The sequence below is a fragment of the Lemur catta genome, chromosome 5, assembly GCF_020740605.2.
Source record: "Lemur catta isolate mLemCat1 chromosome 5, mLemCat1.pri, whole genome shotgun sequence".
Taxonomy (NCBI): Eukaryota; Metazoa; Chordata; class Mammalia; order Primates; family Lemuridae; genus Lemur; species Lemur catta.
The window spans coordinates 63176427-63193443 of record NC_059132.1 but is presented as its reverse complement, the minus strand read 5'-3'; the positions used below and the strand labels follow the sequence as shown (position 1 = coordinate 63193443).

The 17017-nt window shown below is 38.6% G+C and overlaps 2 protein-coding genes across 2 annotated transcripts; both read left to right on the top strand.

Moving 5' to 3' along the window:
* Positions 1-90: 90 nt before the first annotated feature.
* Positions 91-16743, top strand: LOC123638397 (histone H2B type 1-C/E/F/G/I). Its single transcript, XM_045552013.1, has 2 exons — positions 91-524; positions 16575-16743. Exon 1 carries the CDS (start codon positions 135-137, stop codon positions 513-515), a length of 381 nt encoding a protein of 126 aa, XP_045407969.1. The 5' UTR covers positions 91-134; the 3' UTR covers positions 516-524; positions 16575-16743.
* H1-6 (H1.6 linker histone, cluster member) lies at positions 8664-15302 on the top strand. The gene is made up of 2 exons (XM_045552615.1): positions 8664-8682; positions 14366-15302. Exons 1-2 carry the CDS (start codon positions 8664-8666, stop codon positions 15112-15114), a joined length of 768 nt encoding a protein of 255 aa, XP_045408571.1. The 3' UTR covers positions 15115-15302.
* Positions 16744-17017: the final 274 nt, after the last annotated feature.

The following is a 17017-nucleotide window of genomic DNA, read 5'->3' as shown; positions in this document are numbered from 1 at the left end:
CCTGGATGACAACTCCGCGGTTTGTCTTCCAATTAACTAAGCCGGCCTCTGAATCCCTCATTAGCATAAAAGCCCTATAAGTACCAGAAATCTGCTCATTTCGCACACACTTCTGGCGTTTTAAGATTTATAAGATGCCTGAGCCAGCTAAGTCCGCTCCTGCTCCGAAAAAGGGCTCCAAGAAGGCTGTGACCAAAGCCCAGAAGAAGGACGGGAAGAAGCGCAAGCGCAGCCGCAAGGAGAGCTACTCCGTGTACGTGTACAAGGTGCTGAAGCAGGTCCACCCCGACACCGGCATCTCGTCCAAGGCCATGGGCATTATGAATTCCTTCGTCAACGACATCTTTGAGCGCATCGCGGGTGAGGCCTCTCGCCTGGCGCATTACAACAAGCGATCGACCATCACTTCCCGGGAGATCCAGACGGCCGTGCGCCTGCTGCTGCCGGGAGAGCTGGCCAAGCACGCTGTGTCCGAGGGCACCAAGGCCGTAACGAAGTACACCAGCTCCAAGTAAATTAGCCAAGTAAGCGTCTTTTCCCTTAGTTCCAAAGGCTCTTTTAAGAGCCACCACCATATCCACAAAGAGAGCTGTGACCAGACAGTATATTTAGTTTGGGGAGGGGAGGGGAGTTAGCATTGTTTTTGTAATTTCAAATGAATCGTCAACCCTGAAAGGCAGTTATTCAAAGTGAATCATAACCTGGCTAACAGCCTAAATTCAAAATGGAGCCAAGCGGCCATTTACTGACTAGACACCACACACGTACTCTGCATTCCCACAAGAAGCCACACATTGTGTGACGAGTACCATAGCTGTTTCCGTTTACACCTAAAACAAAGGTTGCTGTGAAAGCAGTTTGTCTAACTCATTTACATAGCGGACCGGAGTGAGAACCTGGGCAGGAACTTTTCGTATACCCATAACCCCGCTGTGTTCTTTTGGAGCACATGTTTGTTCTTTAACAAGGCTGCATCTCTTGGATTTGCAAACTGTTCCAGTAATAAAGTCTCTTAACCTAATTCTTCTTTCTCAATAGTTTTGTTAGCGGGACCAAAGCAGTACAGAACTAATTTTGATGTAAACAGTTGGCAGATGCTGCTTTATCTATCCTAGTCCTACTTAAGATTCAAACCAACGCTTGTTTTTTTGAACTCCAGTGCGCAGTCTCTGCCAAAAGTGGTCTGATGTTGTCTGAGCTTTGAGTCTTAAATTTAAGCTTTGTAGGTGGCTGGTAAAATGCAGAAATTGTTGAAAAGCTCTCATTTAGGAGAGGCCAGTTCAAAGTGCTGGATGAATTGACAAGTCTCCACTGGAGATGTGACTGAAGGCAATTAAGCTGGACGGAAGGTGGGAGAAAAGGAAGGAGTAGCTATTAAACTTGGCACACCCCGTCTGTCTCCTTAGAGAACCTTCCCCTCCCGGGCAACTGCAGGCCGCTTTTTAGGCTGGGAAATGCTATCTTCCCTGAAGCACTTTACTCGTGATTTTTGTTTCCGGCGAAGATTTTATGATGAAAGAGAAGCACTTTACCTATTTTATTCAAGCCTAGAACACATTTTCAGCATTTAAGACTGAAGTTTGCTTTCTCCATTAAAAATGGAAAATAATTTACTTTAAAAAGAATTTTTAAAACAATTTTAAATAAATACTATGTGATTTAGTTTGCAAAATTGCTTAACGTTAAGAACCCTGTGATCTTAAATCTGCAGTTTTATTTGACACCTGGAAAGTATAATAAACTAAGGCCAGTCTTTGGTGCCAGACAAGCCTCCAATTGAACACTGCTCTGCAATCACTAGCTACCTTACCTGAATGACTTATTTGAGAAGTTCTGATGAGAATTGTTGCAGCACTGAACTAATTAAGGTGGTAGCTCAGATGCTGGACACTGACAGATGCTTGTCACACATGCTCCATAGCCAAACTCAAGATTTCCAGAGTCTCACAACTGAATTCTTTTTCCTATGCCTCTAGGCATAGAAAAGAGTCCTACTCAAGGACTTGTGTCCAATCCTGAATGACTTCTCTCCTAACTGCCAACTAATCATTTTAACCAAAAACTACAAACAAGATTCACCGTTCCTAGACCAATGTTTTTTGCCCCCTACCTTCCCCTGACTCTTATATAAATTCTGCTTTTGCCTGTATTGGATGAAATCTCTCGTTGATACAAGTAAACAGTAGGCTGATCATTAACTCCTTGGCCATTTATTTCTGGAGGTTCCACCAAGACATTGTTTACCTGACTCCTGGAATAGGAGCCAACAGAAATGTGTGGCCTGATAACACACCTTGTTGAGCCTTGGGCCCATTGAGTTTTCTGTCCACCTTACCCTGGCTTTTGCACGCTAAAATTTTATTGCCCAAATTTGCTTCTTGTCTTGGTTATTCTGATTGCACTTAGCTGATTGGGTACATATTGGTAGCAGTAGTGGCAGTTTAGTTATGATTTTATGGCCACATCATTAAGTGATTAGTCAGTGGCAAGGACAGGAAATCTGGCTCATTTATTAATCTTTTTTGGGTTGTTTGTGTTTAAGGATGTTGATATTCTCTGTATTTGAGAACACAGGGTAAGAGATTTGTTTTTCTTTCTGGCCTTTAATGAAATCCACTACCTTTGGTGTTTTGTGTTTGTATGCTTCTTTCCTCCTTCCAAAACTTTTTTCGTGTTTACTCATTCTGAGTCCAACTAATTGTCAATATCTGCAAAAATAGCATTTCTGTGTCAAAGATAATATAAAATGGCTGCCTGTGGTAACTTTTGACCTTAGGAAAATCTTAGGACTAACAAGAGACTTAGGACTAGACAGAAACCAAGGAAACTTAATATCTTGTCTCTTTAATTACTATGCCAAAGGCTCTAAAGGTTACAATTCAGTAATTCCAAATTATTGTCCCTCCAGGCTCTTCAAGTAAGCTTAGAAATGAGAGAAGAAATATGATGTTATTATAAATTGAACAATTGAATCAGAAAAAAAGTGCTTCCAATACCCATATAGAATAAAGACTTAATATTTTCTAAACCTTAATGAGTCTATTGTAAGGTGTATAGCACTGGAAACTAGCATTTTCTACCACTCTTAGAAAGGAATCAGAGACTTATTTATATTCTCAGCTGTTTATTAACTCTTTTAAAGGAAAGTTTAACTGTGAGTTCAATTAGTGGTCTTAGTTAACAGGGTAAACAATAAGAAATAAAAACAGAAATACTACACTATTTTTAAACAACTTAAATATTTTAATACTTGATATATAATTTTATAGGGAAAAACATAATATTTCTAATCAAGATTACTTTTTGGACAAATTCTCTAGCTTAATTTTCAAAATAGTTTTTTTATTATTATCATAATGTAAAAATAATGTTACCATAATATTCTAGTTTACACAAGTCTAGGGTTCATTTTGTAAAAACAAACAAACAAACAAACAAACAAACAAAAAACTAATTAATTATAATTTGCTAAATTTCTTCCACTAGGTTTACTGGTTAGATGAATTAACATCACTTTATTTATAATTTTAAAATTGTAAATTATGCATTAAAACTAATGGAATTGTTATCATGTCACAAATTATAAGGACTCAATATGTCTATCAGCTTACATACTGAACTCACAATCTACGATAACTTTAAGAATTTAGATGAATATTAAATTGAGTAAATTAATGTTCAATCTTGGATACCTGGACAATTTCTAAATTGGAGGGACAAAATATAAATCACTAAAAAGTTTACTCTTTGCCAGTACCATTTTTACACAGTTTAGAACCATCAGTTAACAGGTTAGAGAACATATGTTTGCCTTAGAAAAATGACAATAGATACTCTAGCTTTTGCCACTTTGGATTCGTAAAAGGGATATGTAATGTATATGTGTGGCCCCAGAGGACCAGGCAGGTCCTGAGTGACCATCTCCCGTTTTCCTTGTGTCTAAGGAAACACGGTCACCTCCTCTGTATAATTAAAGAGCTGTTAATCCAAACAGCTCTGACTCTACCAGGTACTATTCTAGCTACAGAGAAACCCACATGAGCCTACAACATAATGGCTATGTTTAGTCTTTATTTCTTAAGAAAATTTTTATTGTTAATGTAGTAAATTGAAATTAATATATTGTCATTCTAAATATATATATTCTAAATATATCTAAGACTGCAATCTTTTTCTTGTTTTTACATACCATGATTGACGTTCATGTCTTAATGTAATAACCAATTTTCTTACAATTTTATTTTTTACTTATACTAAATTCAAGCTCTAAATTCAAAGTAGTAAAACTATTAAGATGCATTTTACACTAAAGTTATCTCTGGATTTTCCTTGATAGCCACTGGGTAATCAATGATTTATTCCCATATATTAATGAAAGGAAGGATGGATGGTAATTTGGCATATTTGTATTTTTCACATTTCACTTGCAAAATTATTATTCAGTCTTTTTTTTACATAACTCTTAAATGTTGTTCCAATCTAAATCCAGCTTCCAGACCGCCTTCTGATAAAGGTGGCTCTCATGACTTTCTAACAGCTGTTATCCCACTAAATCTGTTTCATTCTGGTTTGTCTAATGTTCAACCCTAATTGCAATCTGAATAATTAAAATATACATTTTAGTGTTATGTGCTAACTTAAATATTCCATAAACTATAACTCAGTCCACTTAACAGCTCAGATATGAGAATGTCCCTTTGCTCAAGGCTTAACGACAGATATACTAACAGTAGATATGTCTGGAGGTTGTTCATTACTTTAACTTGTATGAGAACAAAGGGGTTTTCTAACTTATTCCAACAGCTCAGTAAATATAGGGGGAAGGTGGATAATGATTCGTGGAAAACAAAGGGACAACTAAAGGAAATCTCAGTAGTTAAAATTAAAGGCAATACAAAAGAAAATGCCCTGAATTCTATGCAAAAAAATAGCCCTATGCAAAAAATAACCCTAATGATTTTATCACCATTAGTAGTATAATGACAATTGTCTAGTCTGATTTCCAAATTAGAAAAAAATAAAATCCAATATGACAAGCCCCCTTAACAAAAATGAACTATCTCATATCTCATACTGCTTGGTGTCATCCAACCGTCTCCAGACTTTATAATCATGTAACAAAAAATAACTCCAAGACCAAAGACAAACTAGTTCAAATTTTATAAAAATGTTGATTAGCCCAAAGACTTGACAAGTAACTGAATCTTCCCTTAGCTATAATTATTATAAATTGAAAAACTATAAAGACAGGGCAGTACTCAATGCCATACCTCAAGAACCACAATATTAGCAGGCTGGGTGCGGTAGCTCACACCTATAATCCCAGCAGTTTGGGAGTTTGAGATATGAATTTTGTTTTTTCCAGCTAAGAATGCCTTCAATACTTATAAATGATAAAAAAATGAGATCATAGGTAACATACTTTAATATATATATAAAAGTATACTTACTAGACAAATCACATCAGTCCACATCGTTTCCTAACTACTGAGAAGATTGCACAAGATAATTTAAAGTAAAATTTGCCAAAGAGTTTAAATTTACTGTGCCAAAATTTTACTCCTAACCCTAGTAATAATGCTAATGGTATAATGGTCTATACCCAAAGATACCTATAAATTCTCACCATTTGAAATTGCACTAACAGACCCATGTGACTTGGTTTTTCACCTCTTTTGACATGTTTCACCTTAGCTATACTGTCATATATCCAACAAATGCAAGCTACCTTTCTAAAAAGCATGTACATATCATACAGCTAAAGACTATATTCAAAGAGACCAACAGATGTCAACTTTATAACAATGCTAGAAAGTGCCATTTTCAGTACTTTAAACAGATAATATTGCTTTTAAGCTTCAGAACAGATGGATATGTGCTTCTCAGTATAAACACAATTAGAATCCTACTTGGATATACACTTCCATTGGAAATAAAATTTTGAGACTCGTGAAGAGACCTTCAGAATTCTGGAAGTAGGAAGTTTCCTCTTGAAAGACTATAGATCAAAATGAGATCTCCACTAAACAATCTCTTCCTTCTTTTTCCTGTGGTACTATTCTGTTTTATCCTTTTCTCCATTATTAGTCTTTCTAGAGTCTCAATCTTTAAGAGTCTGGCATGCTAACTTTTTACATGTTTTTCACAAGGACCTTTATACCTTGACTAAAAGTTCCTAAACAATAATGTATGCTACAAAATTTATTTCTGACTATGGCCTGAAATAGAGTTGAAATAGTCAATCAGGAAAATTGAACTTGTTTAACTGAAGTTGACCAAACTGACCTTTGAGACCTATTCTGCTAAGAAAAGCTAATTAAATACTTAAAGACAATAAGGATTTCAAATAATTCTTATAATATTTGTGATTGCACTCATTTAACATTTTTTGGCCCTTCTTCTTTGTCTAATATACAGGTGATTATATGTTGTTACAAAGCCATTGTCAATAAAAGACTAAAACCCACATGGTTTGACTCACTTCTTTTTGTGCCCAAAATGGGGGACTTGAGAAACGCTGGTGCCAGAAATTTCTATTATAGCCCTCCTAAGAAATGTTCTAGTGTCAGTGGAAAATATTACAGACACAGCTTGTCACAATGCTGCACAACCAATCTTAAAGAGTTTCTAGAGAATCATTAATTGTTTTCTTTTAAAAATTTTCTTCATTTATTCAAGGACAGACTATCCATACCAAAGTCTTTTCTACTGAAAATCATTATTTATGTCCTTATTTGTGTCCTTAGGAATATGCCTTTAGAGCATATACGCAAATACTATGTCCTATTTCTAGAGCGTCTACAGGTTTTTCTCACTGTTTCTATTATGCAAATTATTCTTTTTTTTATTTTGTTGTATCAAATCAATTGATTGCTTGATATATTTTGTGTACAAGTAAACAGTGTGCTAATAATTAACTAAATGTGTTACTGTTTAACCAACTCAACCATCCTGAGCTTTTAGGGTGGTAATAATTACCTAAACATAAAGATGAGATGAGAATAAAGTAGCAAATATAAAATATTTATCCCAGAAATGATATCATGCCAGTAACATGGCTTCACAGCATTGCTCCATGATGAAAAAAGTGAAGTCTCTGAACACAGAATCTTCAAGTTTGACTCCCAGATCACCGCTTATTAGTTGTGAGACTTTAAGGTGAGTCATTTAATCTCTCTGTGCCTCAGTACCCTCTTCTGTACCATGGGGATGGTGGTACTAACACTCATATTCTAGAAATGTGCCAGGATTAAAGATCTTTAATGCTTATAAAGCACTGTTTGCTCCTGTTTGACAAATTTTATTTATAATCATCCTATACTCCTAAAAGAACTTGAAGCAGTTTATGACTAAAGACCTTGGTAGGAGTTGGCCTTTCGTAAATGATAGGAATTTCACAAATTGTTTGATATAAAAATTCCAACTGATTGTATTGTGTTTACCTTGGTCCAACAGGTTGAGGGAAAAAAAGGGTGTATATAATTAGCACTTTGCCAGACAGTCCCAGTTGTCCTAAATTAAAAGATATTAAAAATTAGCTTTTCCAAATTTTCACCTTGTGCAATCCTGGATGACTAAGCATAAAATTAAATTTGACAGAGTACACAGCTGCCTGTGACCTTTCCTGAGAGATATTCTAAGATCTGACGGAATTCTTTGGGCTCTGAAAATCAGCTTGACATATTCTCAAGTACTGTGGGTTCATTATAAATTAGGAAAAAGGTAATAAGTGTGGACAATGAGCTAGTTTCTTCCTACCCTCTGACCTCAGTTTTAAAAGGAATAAAATAATAATAATAGTAATGGGACTTTGGTTGGCTCATTTAGAGACTTGTGTAATCTTATTATCCAATGAGCAGTCTGTAGAATGATTAATAGATAAGGCTACATCTTGCTGTGGTCGTTCATGCCTTGGTATTAGATCTCCTTGTTACTGGCTCAGAAGGGATAATGGAACAAAAATGATGGGGCTCATCTCATTCTATGAGGAGACAGACACATCTACAGGAGGCAACCCTGGGGTAAAATCTTGTCCTTATCAGTTACAACCCTAGACTTGTCCTCTGACCACATCAAGTTCTCCCAACAGTAAAAGAACTGGATGCAAGAGCAATAAGAATAAACTTTTCTCATTTTTTAAAAAACAAAAAATTTAAATTTCACTTGCTTGACTTGGAAAGAAATTTTTCTTTTTGTGGAGACGAGCTCTCACTATGTTTTTCATACTGGTCTCGAACTTCTGGCCTCAATCAATCCTCCAACCTCAGCCTCACAAAGTGCTAGGAATACAGGCATGTTCACCTTTCCCAATCCTCACTTTTCTTTTCTCCCTCCTCTCCTGCCTTTCTCTCTTCCTTTATTTCTTGTCCTTAATTTTCCTCTCACATTTTTCCCTACTATTACTGGCCCAAACTCAGCTACAGGATAGAATATAAAAATACTGAAAATTATAATGTGCCCTTTTTATTGCTGGACTTAAACAATTGGAGTGATGGACCTTGGGTACTAGATTTTAAAACACTCACACATTTGGGCTTTAATACACTGAAATATATTTCTAAAAATTAAAAAATAAAATTGTGTATTTAAGAGTTCTACGGAGACAATACAGGCTCTGCGATCTTGAATGGAAGAAACCTGCTAGTCTCAAGGGTGGCTCAAAGATGCCCAGCAGGCAGCAGGGTAAGAGCTTGGAGGGTAGAGTGCTCAGGGTTCTAGGCTCTGAGAATCAGAGACTGAACTTGGCCCAGTCAATTCTAGACATCAATAAGGCTGAGTGGATTGGGAATTTTAATCAGCTGGAAATGAGGAGAAGAGGAGAAGGGGCAAGAGGGCCTCCATCCCCCTTGCATTTGAGCAGGGGCATCATAGGTGGTCTCGAAGGGGCCTGAAAGAGCTTAATCTTGCCTTTAGGATACTCCAAACACAAACATGGCTTGACAGGCTTTTCCCTTCCCCATTCTCTGGAGCCTCTTATACAGCAGCCACATGTACACACACCCAGCTTTTTCTGGTTTCCTGCTCTTCACATGTTCTGGACCTCCTTTTTTGATATATGTATATTTTTTCTCTTTCCCATCTCGCAAACTCCTACTCACTCTGCAGGCATTAGCTTGGGCATTGCCTTCCCTGGGTGGTATTTCTGACCACCTCCTCCCAACTGCTCTGTGTAACCATTGCACAATCTGCCCTCAATTGTCATTACTTGTCTAGTTGTCACCCTCAAGAGGTTCTGAGCTCTGATTTGGTCACCGCAATATCCCTAGGGGCTATCACTGAGCCACATTTTTGTATCACTGGTACACAAAAATGATTGAATTTATCAACTCATTCTATACATTTTTTGCATGCCTCCTATGTGTCAAGCACTCTTCTACATATGCATATGTCAGTGAAAAACATCACAAAGTCTTTGCCCTCAGAGAGCTAGGACTCTAGTAGAGTAAGACAGAAAAACATAATAAGTAAGCAAAATATTTGGTCTATTACACAGTGAGTGTCATGGAGAAAAACAAAACAGAGCAGGATTAGGGAGATGAGGACTATGTAACGGTGGGGGAATTGCAATGATAAGCCAATGAATGAAATGCTGAGCGTGAGACCCCAATAGCTGAGGGTCTCGAGGGAACCAGCTAGTGTATCAAAAGTTTTGAGGTGCTGAGGTTTGCTAGGGGATAATGTATGTTATTCATCAAATAGAAGACTAGATCGGGATTAAGGCCTGGGCAAGATAGGCTGGTGGGGATTTGTGCTATTATGGATGGCCATGTTGAGTTTGTTTCAATGGCTAAACCTCAGATCAAAATAAGGTAAGTAAGCAAGGCATGGTGGCAAGTGTCTGTGGTTCCAGCTACCAGGGAGGCGGAAACAGGAAGACCCCTTGAGCTCAGGAGTTTGAGTCTGACCTGGGCAACACAGCAAGATCCCATCTCTTAAACAAAACAAAACACAAAATAAGTAATACTTGCTGTTGTATTAAACAAGCCCCCAAACTTAAGTCTAAACAGAATAAAAGTTTATTACTCCATTATATTGTACAATGCTCACTTCCATGGTCTTTCAGGGACAAGGTCTCCTTCCATCTTGTGCCTTCAGCATCTTGGGGTCTCAAATATCTCTGCTGGAGCCTCAACATCAGGACCACAGACTGAGGAAGAAAGAAAAATTTATGAAACTTATGAAAGAGAGTTTCATAAGTCAGGCCTGGAAGTGGCACATATCATTTCTGCCCACCTTTGGGCCAGAACTAAGTCACAGCCCCACTTACCCACCAGGGCAGCAGGGAATGCAGACTGGCTGTGTGCCCAGGCCAAAAAACAGACACGTTTTGATGGATGAATTTTCTGGCTGCAAATTCTGTGTCATCCTGCCCAGTTCTTCGTACTTCACCTCTTATGCTTTTCCTTTTCCCTCTTCCTCTAACCCTCTGTACCTTTTAAAAGGTCTCACAATGACTTCTCATCGGCCAGTTACAATATCTAGCACAGAGAGAACGTAGATAGAGTCTTGGGATGATCTAAGGAGGGGTTTCTTCCCTCTCACTGTGAAGTACCATCATCTGGCTCTTACACCTTCAGCTGCTCAGGAGCCATCTTCAGTGCCTGGCTCCTTGGAAAAGGACAAAGTCCCTACCCTCACGGAGCTTACATCTCATCTGGGGAAGACAGACAGCAAACAATAGTTATTATGAGTAATTATATAAAATGTGAAAAAGGATAAGTGCTAGGATAAGGGGAAAGGGAAAGCAGGAAAGGGGGATTAGGCATAGTGGTAGACAGGGTAATATTCATATTAACATTAATGTAAATGCTTAATATAACAATAGTAGCTGGCCCTTTGTATGTGCCAGGCACTATTCTAAGCAGTTTACTATATTAACTCAAGAAAGTGCATAAGAATCCCTGCAGGGATGAACCAGTCGTAAAGAAGAGAAATCAAAGCCCCATTGATTCTACCTTTGAGCTATTTTGAGTACCTTTCTCTCCTTCTCTAGTACCATTGTCAATGCCCTCATTAGGGGTGTGAGCTTGTACCAGTAGGTGTAAAGTGAGTGTGAGCACATGGAGGGAGCGCTGTAGTTCCCTCCAGCACAGTCCTTAAATTTGGTGCCTTTTCAACAGCGTTTAAGAGAACACGTGACACTTGAAATTGTTAAGACTATTATATTTGAACCAACCGTGAGTCTATTATAGATACCTTTGGAACATCACACCTTGAGTCAGCAGAGGTGGTCAAAGGTTTGTCGGAGACACCATGCCCCTCGTCAACTAAACAGAGAGGACTGCCTCCCCCATGCCCTCCCCCACTACCATCGGGCTTTGTTTCCAGGGAGATCTTTTTTAAAACCTACCTAAATGTGACTTCGACTATTGTTTTTCAAGTACATGCAAAAGATATAGCAAAAACTTCTGTCTTTATAAAGTGAAGTGATGTCTGGGTGTTAGCTCCGTCAAGCTTGAATCGCAATTATAAGCCCTCATCAGATTAGGCGAATGTGTGAACACTTGTCACAGAAACCTGTATCTCCCGGCCAGACTAATGTGTCAGCCCACAGGTATTAAAGAGGATTCCCTGTTAAGCAGACCCTTCATTCATTTCCCTGCGTTGGATTTGGACACATGGAGAACATAAAGTTTTACCTTTATTAACTTGTCAAGACGAGGAGGAAAATGTATTTTGTAACACTCCAAGAAACAGACTAAATGTTTATTTGGGTGCTTTTCCACTAGGTATATTTCATTTGGCTTCACTTATTTTAAAGGAAGGTGGAGGTGAAGAACGTGGGGGTGACTTTCTCTGCCAGCAGCGCAGAGGGATGAGCTGATGGGAAGGGAAGTTTCTGGAAACTGTTACAACTGCCCATGTGGGAATAAGAAGCATGAACTCTTCAACCTGTTGTCATGTAGGGACCTTCTGTATCCCTCACAGGCAGCTCCCCAGGGCTCACCACCAAACAGATGTTCCCATCTTGGACAATCCTTACCAGCTGGCCTTTGTCGCTATGTCTCCTTTGTGAAAGCCCTAATTCTTTTTCTCACCTGACAATTTCTACCCTTCAAGACTTAGATCAAATAGAACTTCCAAGACACTGACTAGGTCATAATGAATGTGACATGTATTTAAGAGCATACACAGACTTAAGTGCTAGAGGATGTGGGTTTACTTCAGAGGCTGTACTACCTGGGAAACTCAATGCCTTAGTTTCCTCATACAGAAAGCAGGCAGAATGACAGCAGCTACTTCATAAGTCGTTGCAGTGACTAAATGCATTTGATATCTATGAAGTGCTTAGAATACTGCCTGGCATGGAGGAAACACCCAGTGAACATTAGCCACCATCATTATTATTGTTATTGTCAGAGTCGAGTACAATATCAGGTATCTAATGAATTACAGAAGTGAATCAATCAATCTCTCTCTTTTTACAAGAGGAGGCAACAGACTTTAGACATGTCGTTTTGACTACATGTCACTGCTAGACACTGTTTTATCTGACAAATAAACCAATGAACGTGAGTGATACTAGAAGAGGATAAACAAAGGCATTTTTTTGAACACTCAAGGAAGGATTAATAAACACCTGACTAAAACATTAGCTTTTTTTCCCCCAAGTATAAAAATATTAAATGTTCATCATAGAAATTTGTGAAAAGAGAAACATATGAAAAAAAATTAAAGTTAACTCCTAGTATCTCCTATTCTTTTTATATGCTTGTGAGATATATGTATACATGAATATGAATACATATGATGTACATACAATAAATATATGTCGTATATAAAGCAAATTTAGATGTAAGGCTCTATATATTTTTAGGTAACTAAATATTCTGACAAATAATTGTTATGGATTTGTAATATTTTATTTATGAATGTGTCAATACTTATATAATTCTCTGTTATTGGCTATTTCAATTGAATCTCATTTTTATGCATTATAGGTCATACAAAGATCATGCATCTTTGTACATAAATTTTTGTGCTTAAGGTAGTATTGTTTTCTGAATTTTTGTTTGAGGTGTTTGTACATGTGTGTGTGTGAGTGTGTTTGTGTTTGAGATAGAGAGAAAGAGACTTTTCTACCTCACTTAACAATCAGAAGTTAGAAGTCTCATCCTTTGGCTTTTGCTTCAGAAATATTTCAAATGTAGACTCTCCCCTCTCCCACACTGTTCCTTAGGCAAATCCTCTGGTAATATGAGACTACTGCAACAGACTCCCAAGCTGGGCTTTCTCACTAATGATTTATGCAATAAATCTAAATCCAAGACAACTACAACAATAACAAAACAAACTCTCCAATTAAAAATCTCCAATGGCTTCCTGGCTCACAGAAGAATTACCAAATTTCTCACACGAGTATTTGGTGATCTTCACAAAATGGCCCTTATAAAGGGTTTCCCATTGCTGAAACCCTAAGGCTCTGGTCCCCCTATGCTGCTCCCTCAGCATCCTCCAGAAAGGCCTTGGCCTTCATGAGCAAACTCTTAACTCCAGACTTCTCATAAAGGCCAGTCGAAGCTCAGGGGAGCATATTGGACATTTTCCCAACAACCCTTTTTCTACAGCTCTGCAGCCATGCTTGCTGGCCCAGTCTTAGATATCAGGTTCTGTGGTTTCCCCTGGATTCTTCAGGCAAGGGTTCCTGCCTCAGGTTTTATAGTTCATTGAGGGGAGGGACTGTGTCTGTTTATCTGAGGGAAAAGGAGAATGGAGGGGTGTTGAATCAATGAAACCAGAAGCAAAACTCAGTTGAGGACACCAGACCTCAGGGTAGCCTGATTTTGGCCAAGCAGATACCATCCTTGAGTCTTCTATAAAGCTACAGAGACAGGGAAGTGGCTTTAATTACAGACAACCCTGTGCCTTGTAAAGTCTGGTTTATTAGGTTGCACTGACCTAAATAAGGTCATCTGCAGTTTTTAGACAATTCTATACATATAACTCCGCAGTGAGACAACCAAGAGATCTGTGTTACTTCCCTCACATATATAAATTATTTTCAGTGAAATCATGGCGTGAATAATTTATTTTACCCACCCATTGCAAGCCACCCATTTAGAAGACCACTCAGAAGAAATGAGATAAGTATCCTGTAAAAACTTACTTTTGCTTTTACAAGGAAAAGAGGAAGTTTTGTTCTTGGCCTTGAATTTGGCCGAAAATCGAGAGCTTTCTTGAATAGTTTTGGCGTGCAGGGTCATTTTTCATTAAAAGGTGAAAAGGTATTTAAAATCTGAGTCCCCACGGATCATTCAGCAGTAGAACCCAGAAGATTAGGTACAGAGGAATTTTGCAGGATTCAATTTATCAGGGTAGAAGAAACACAAATGCTCCCTCTGTGAGGGTTGGGGGCGGTGCTTAGGCAATACACCAATCACAGCGCGCCTTGCCCTATATAAAGCCCTGAGGGCCCCCCCCCTCCCCACCCCATACGGTAATTTACGCTTGTCCGTGATTATTATAGTTTGCTTTTTCTGGGTTGAGTTGCCTGAAACGGCAACTACATTCCCAACCTATTCTGTTCCAGCTACTATGGAGAAGTTTTCAGCTAAAAAGCGAGGGAAGAAGTCGGTCACAAGTCGCAAGTCCGCAACTCCTTCTGTGTTTAAATTGATCATTGAAGCTCTGTCTGTGACACAGGACCGAGTAAGCGTGTCCTTGGTTGCACTCAAGAAGGCGCTGGCGGCCGTTGGCTATGACGTGGAGAAGAATAACAACCGTATCAAGCTAGGCCTTAGACGTTTGGTGAGCAAGGGGGTTCTGGTGCAGACCAGGGGTACCGGTGCTTCTGGCTCCTTCAAGCTCAGCAAGAAGGCTGCCCCTGAACCCACCAAGGGCAGGCTCAAGAGGTCAACTTCTAACAAGACCAAAAAGTTCGTTTTACCCAGGGACTCGAAACCACCGAAGAGTCCCAAGACCAATAAAAAAGCCAAGAAGCCAAAGTCAGCAGCAGCTAAAAAAGCTGTGAGGAGCGGAAGGAAGGCTAAAGGAGCCCAGGCCAATCAACAGCGGAAGAGCCCAGCAAAGGCGAGGTCTGGAAAGCCTAAGGTGGCGACGCCGAAATTGACCCAGCATAAAGCCAATCCTAGAAAAGCGACATCTAAGAAGTGAAGAGCTTCCTCAAACTGATTGCCAAAGAACCCAAAGGCTTTTTTAAGAGCCACCCAAGTAACTTGAAAAGGGTGTAACACTGAAACCTTACAGAAGTAAAGTTAACCTAATTTATAACAAAAACTAAACTGCGAAAGGGGTAAAATAAATGATCTGTTAATACACATAACGTAGACCTACAGAAGTCCAGCAACTAAAATACCCGGATGTGCAATCCGGAGAAGCTAGTGTTCTGGAATAGGACTTGTGTCTAAATTCTGCAAATACCAATTTTGTTAACGAAAAGAGTGGAGTTTATTTGCCTAAATATACATGGCTTGATTTGCTTGTTTTTATATTTTTAAAACTTAAGTGCATTGCAGTCTGCATTTTCCTGTGGTGTCATTATAGCAGGTTTTTTAACCTCTGGTGTATACGGACTTGAAGTAGTGTTTATGCTCATTATTTCTAAAATACCATTACTATGTTTTTTGATACATTAGCAAAGATCCACATATTACTGTCATGTTTTTAAAATGATTTAATGATTATTTTAATGCTATTGTAATCCTATGTATTATTTTTACGTATTTTATTTACAAAAAGAGTCTAGGCTTCATCTGACTCTTAAAGTGCTCCACGGGCTGAAAAAATGTTAAGAACACAAAACTTTTATGGAAATGTCTGAGGCTACACAGTTAGGGTCTGAATTCAACCTTCCTAAATCATAAAAATTGTATTAGGAAAATCTGGGTCTGAGCTAAAGTACCTTTCTCTTACATTTTGAACAAAACTAGTTTCACTTTTCCCTTAATTTCTTATATGCCATTTTTACTTAAAAATCATAAACATTAAAATTATACTAATGTTAATCTATTTTGGGTTGTGGTATTTGGGGCGACTTTGAACAAAGCCTATTGCAAAACTATGCAGTGCATTATTTCATGTATGAACATGTCCAAATGGTTCAATAGGACCTCGCCTTTCTAGACTCATTTGTATAATTAGTCCTCTTAAAAAAAATTGTCTCCTAAAATACAAAACAGCACGTTCCTTGCTTTGATATATTAATAATAGCCATTGCTTCTCTATGAGATTGGAGTTGTGAGGATGGTGCAACAGTATGTTTCACTTGCTTGACAAGAAAGTGAGCCCTTCTAACTGGTGTGTCCAGCAGTGTGCGGACTCCAAACCCTCATCACAGATGATGAGGATGAATTACTGACCTTGCCCAGCAGCTTGCCAGTCACCCAACACTATGGAAATACCTAGACAGGGCTTCGTGCACCTTTGTTCCTTGCATCTTCCGGCACCTGGCATGAGTCGGGTTAAAAGCAGAACCAGCCACAGTTCTGCCTCCAGTTTCGGGGGGAGGTTGGCTATTAGACCGCTTTGTTTTGGCCAATAGTTAAATAATGGTCATAAAATCCATTCCTTCGCTATGCTAAACTATTTCTGATCCAATGATTGTCCCTAAACAGGCTTCATCTGCGTAGCTGCATACTGTGAGCCAAACGATGAGGACCTTTATGCAACATATGCCTCAAACCATCCAACTTAAGTCCAAGGTACAGTTCTTGGAAGGCTCTCAAACACGAATGCGTACTTTATGAAGCCATTTTATGGGCCCATTTTATGGGCATCATTTGTTCGCGCTCACTTTCAGAAGTTTGAGATCTGCCTTTTCTTTCTGAAAATAAAAACCAATTTCAATTTCTTTGGTGGCACTAAATCACATAGGCATAGTTATAGTACAAAAAACCCCACAAAACTATGCCTGCCTGTCAACGGTTTTATGCAGATTGTCACTGACTTAAAACATTCTGGCAACGCATTTCAGCCCTTTATCTGACTTTGTGGGAGGCCCTGAAAAGGGCCTTTTTTTTTTTTTTTTTCCGGTTTCAAGGTAGACGTACCCTACCTT

Coding starts and splice junctions, on each gene's coding strand:
- LOC123638397 (XM_045552013.1), top strand. CDS start 135: ATGCCTGAGCCAGCTAAGTCCGCTCCTGCTCCGAAAAAGGGCTCCAAG.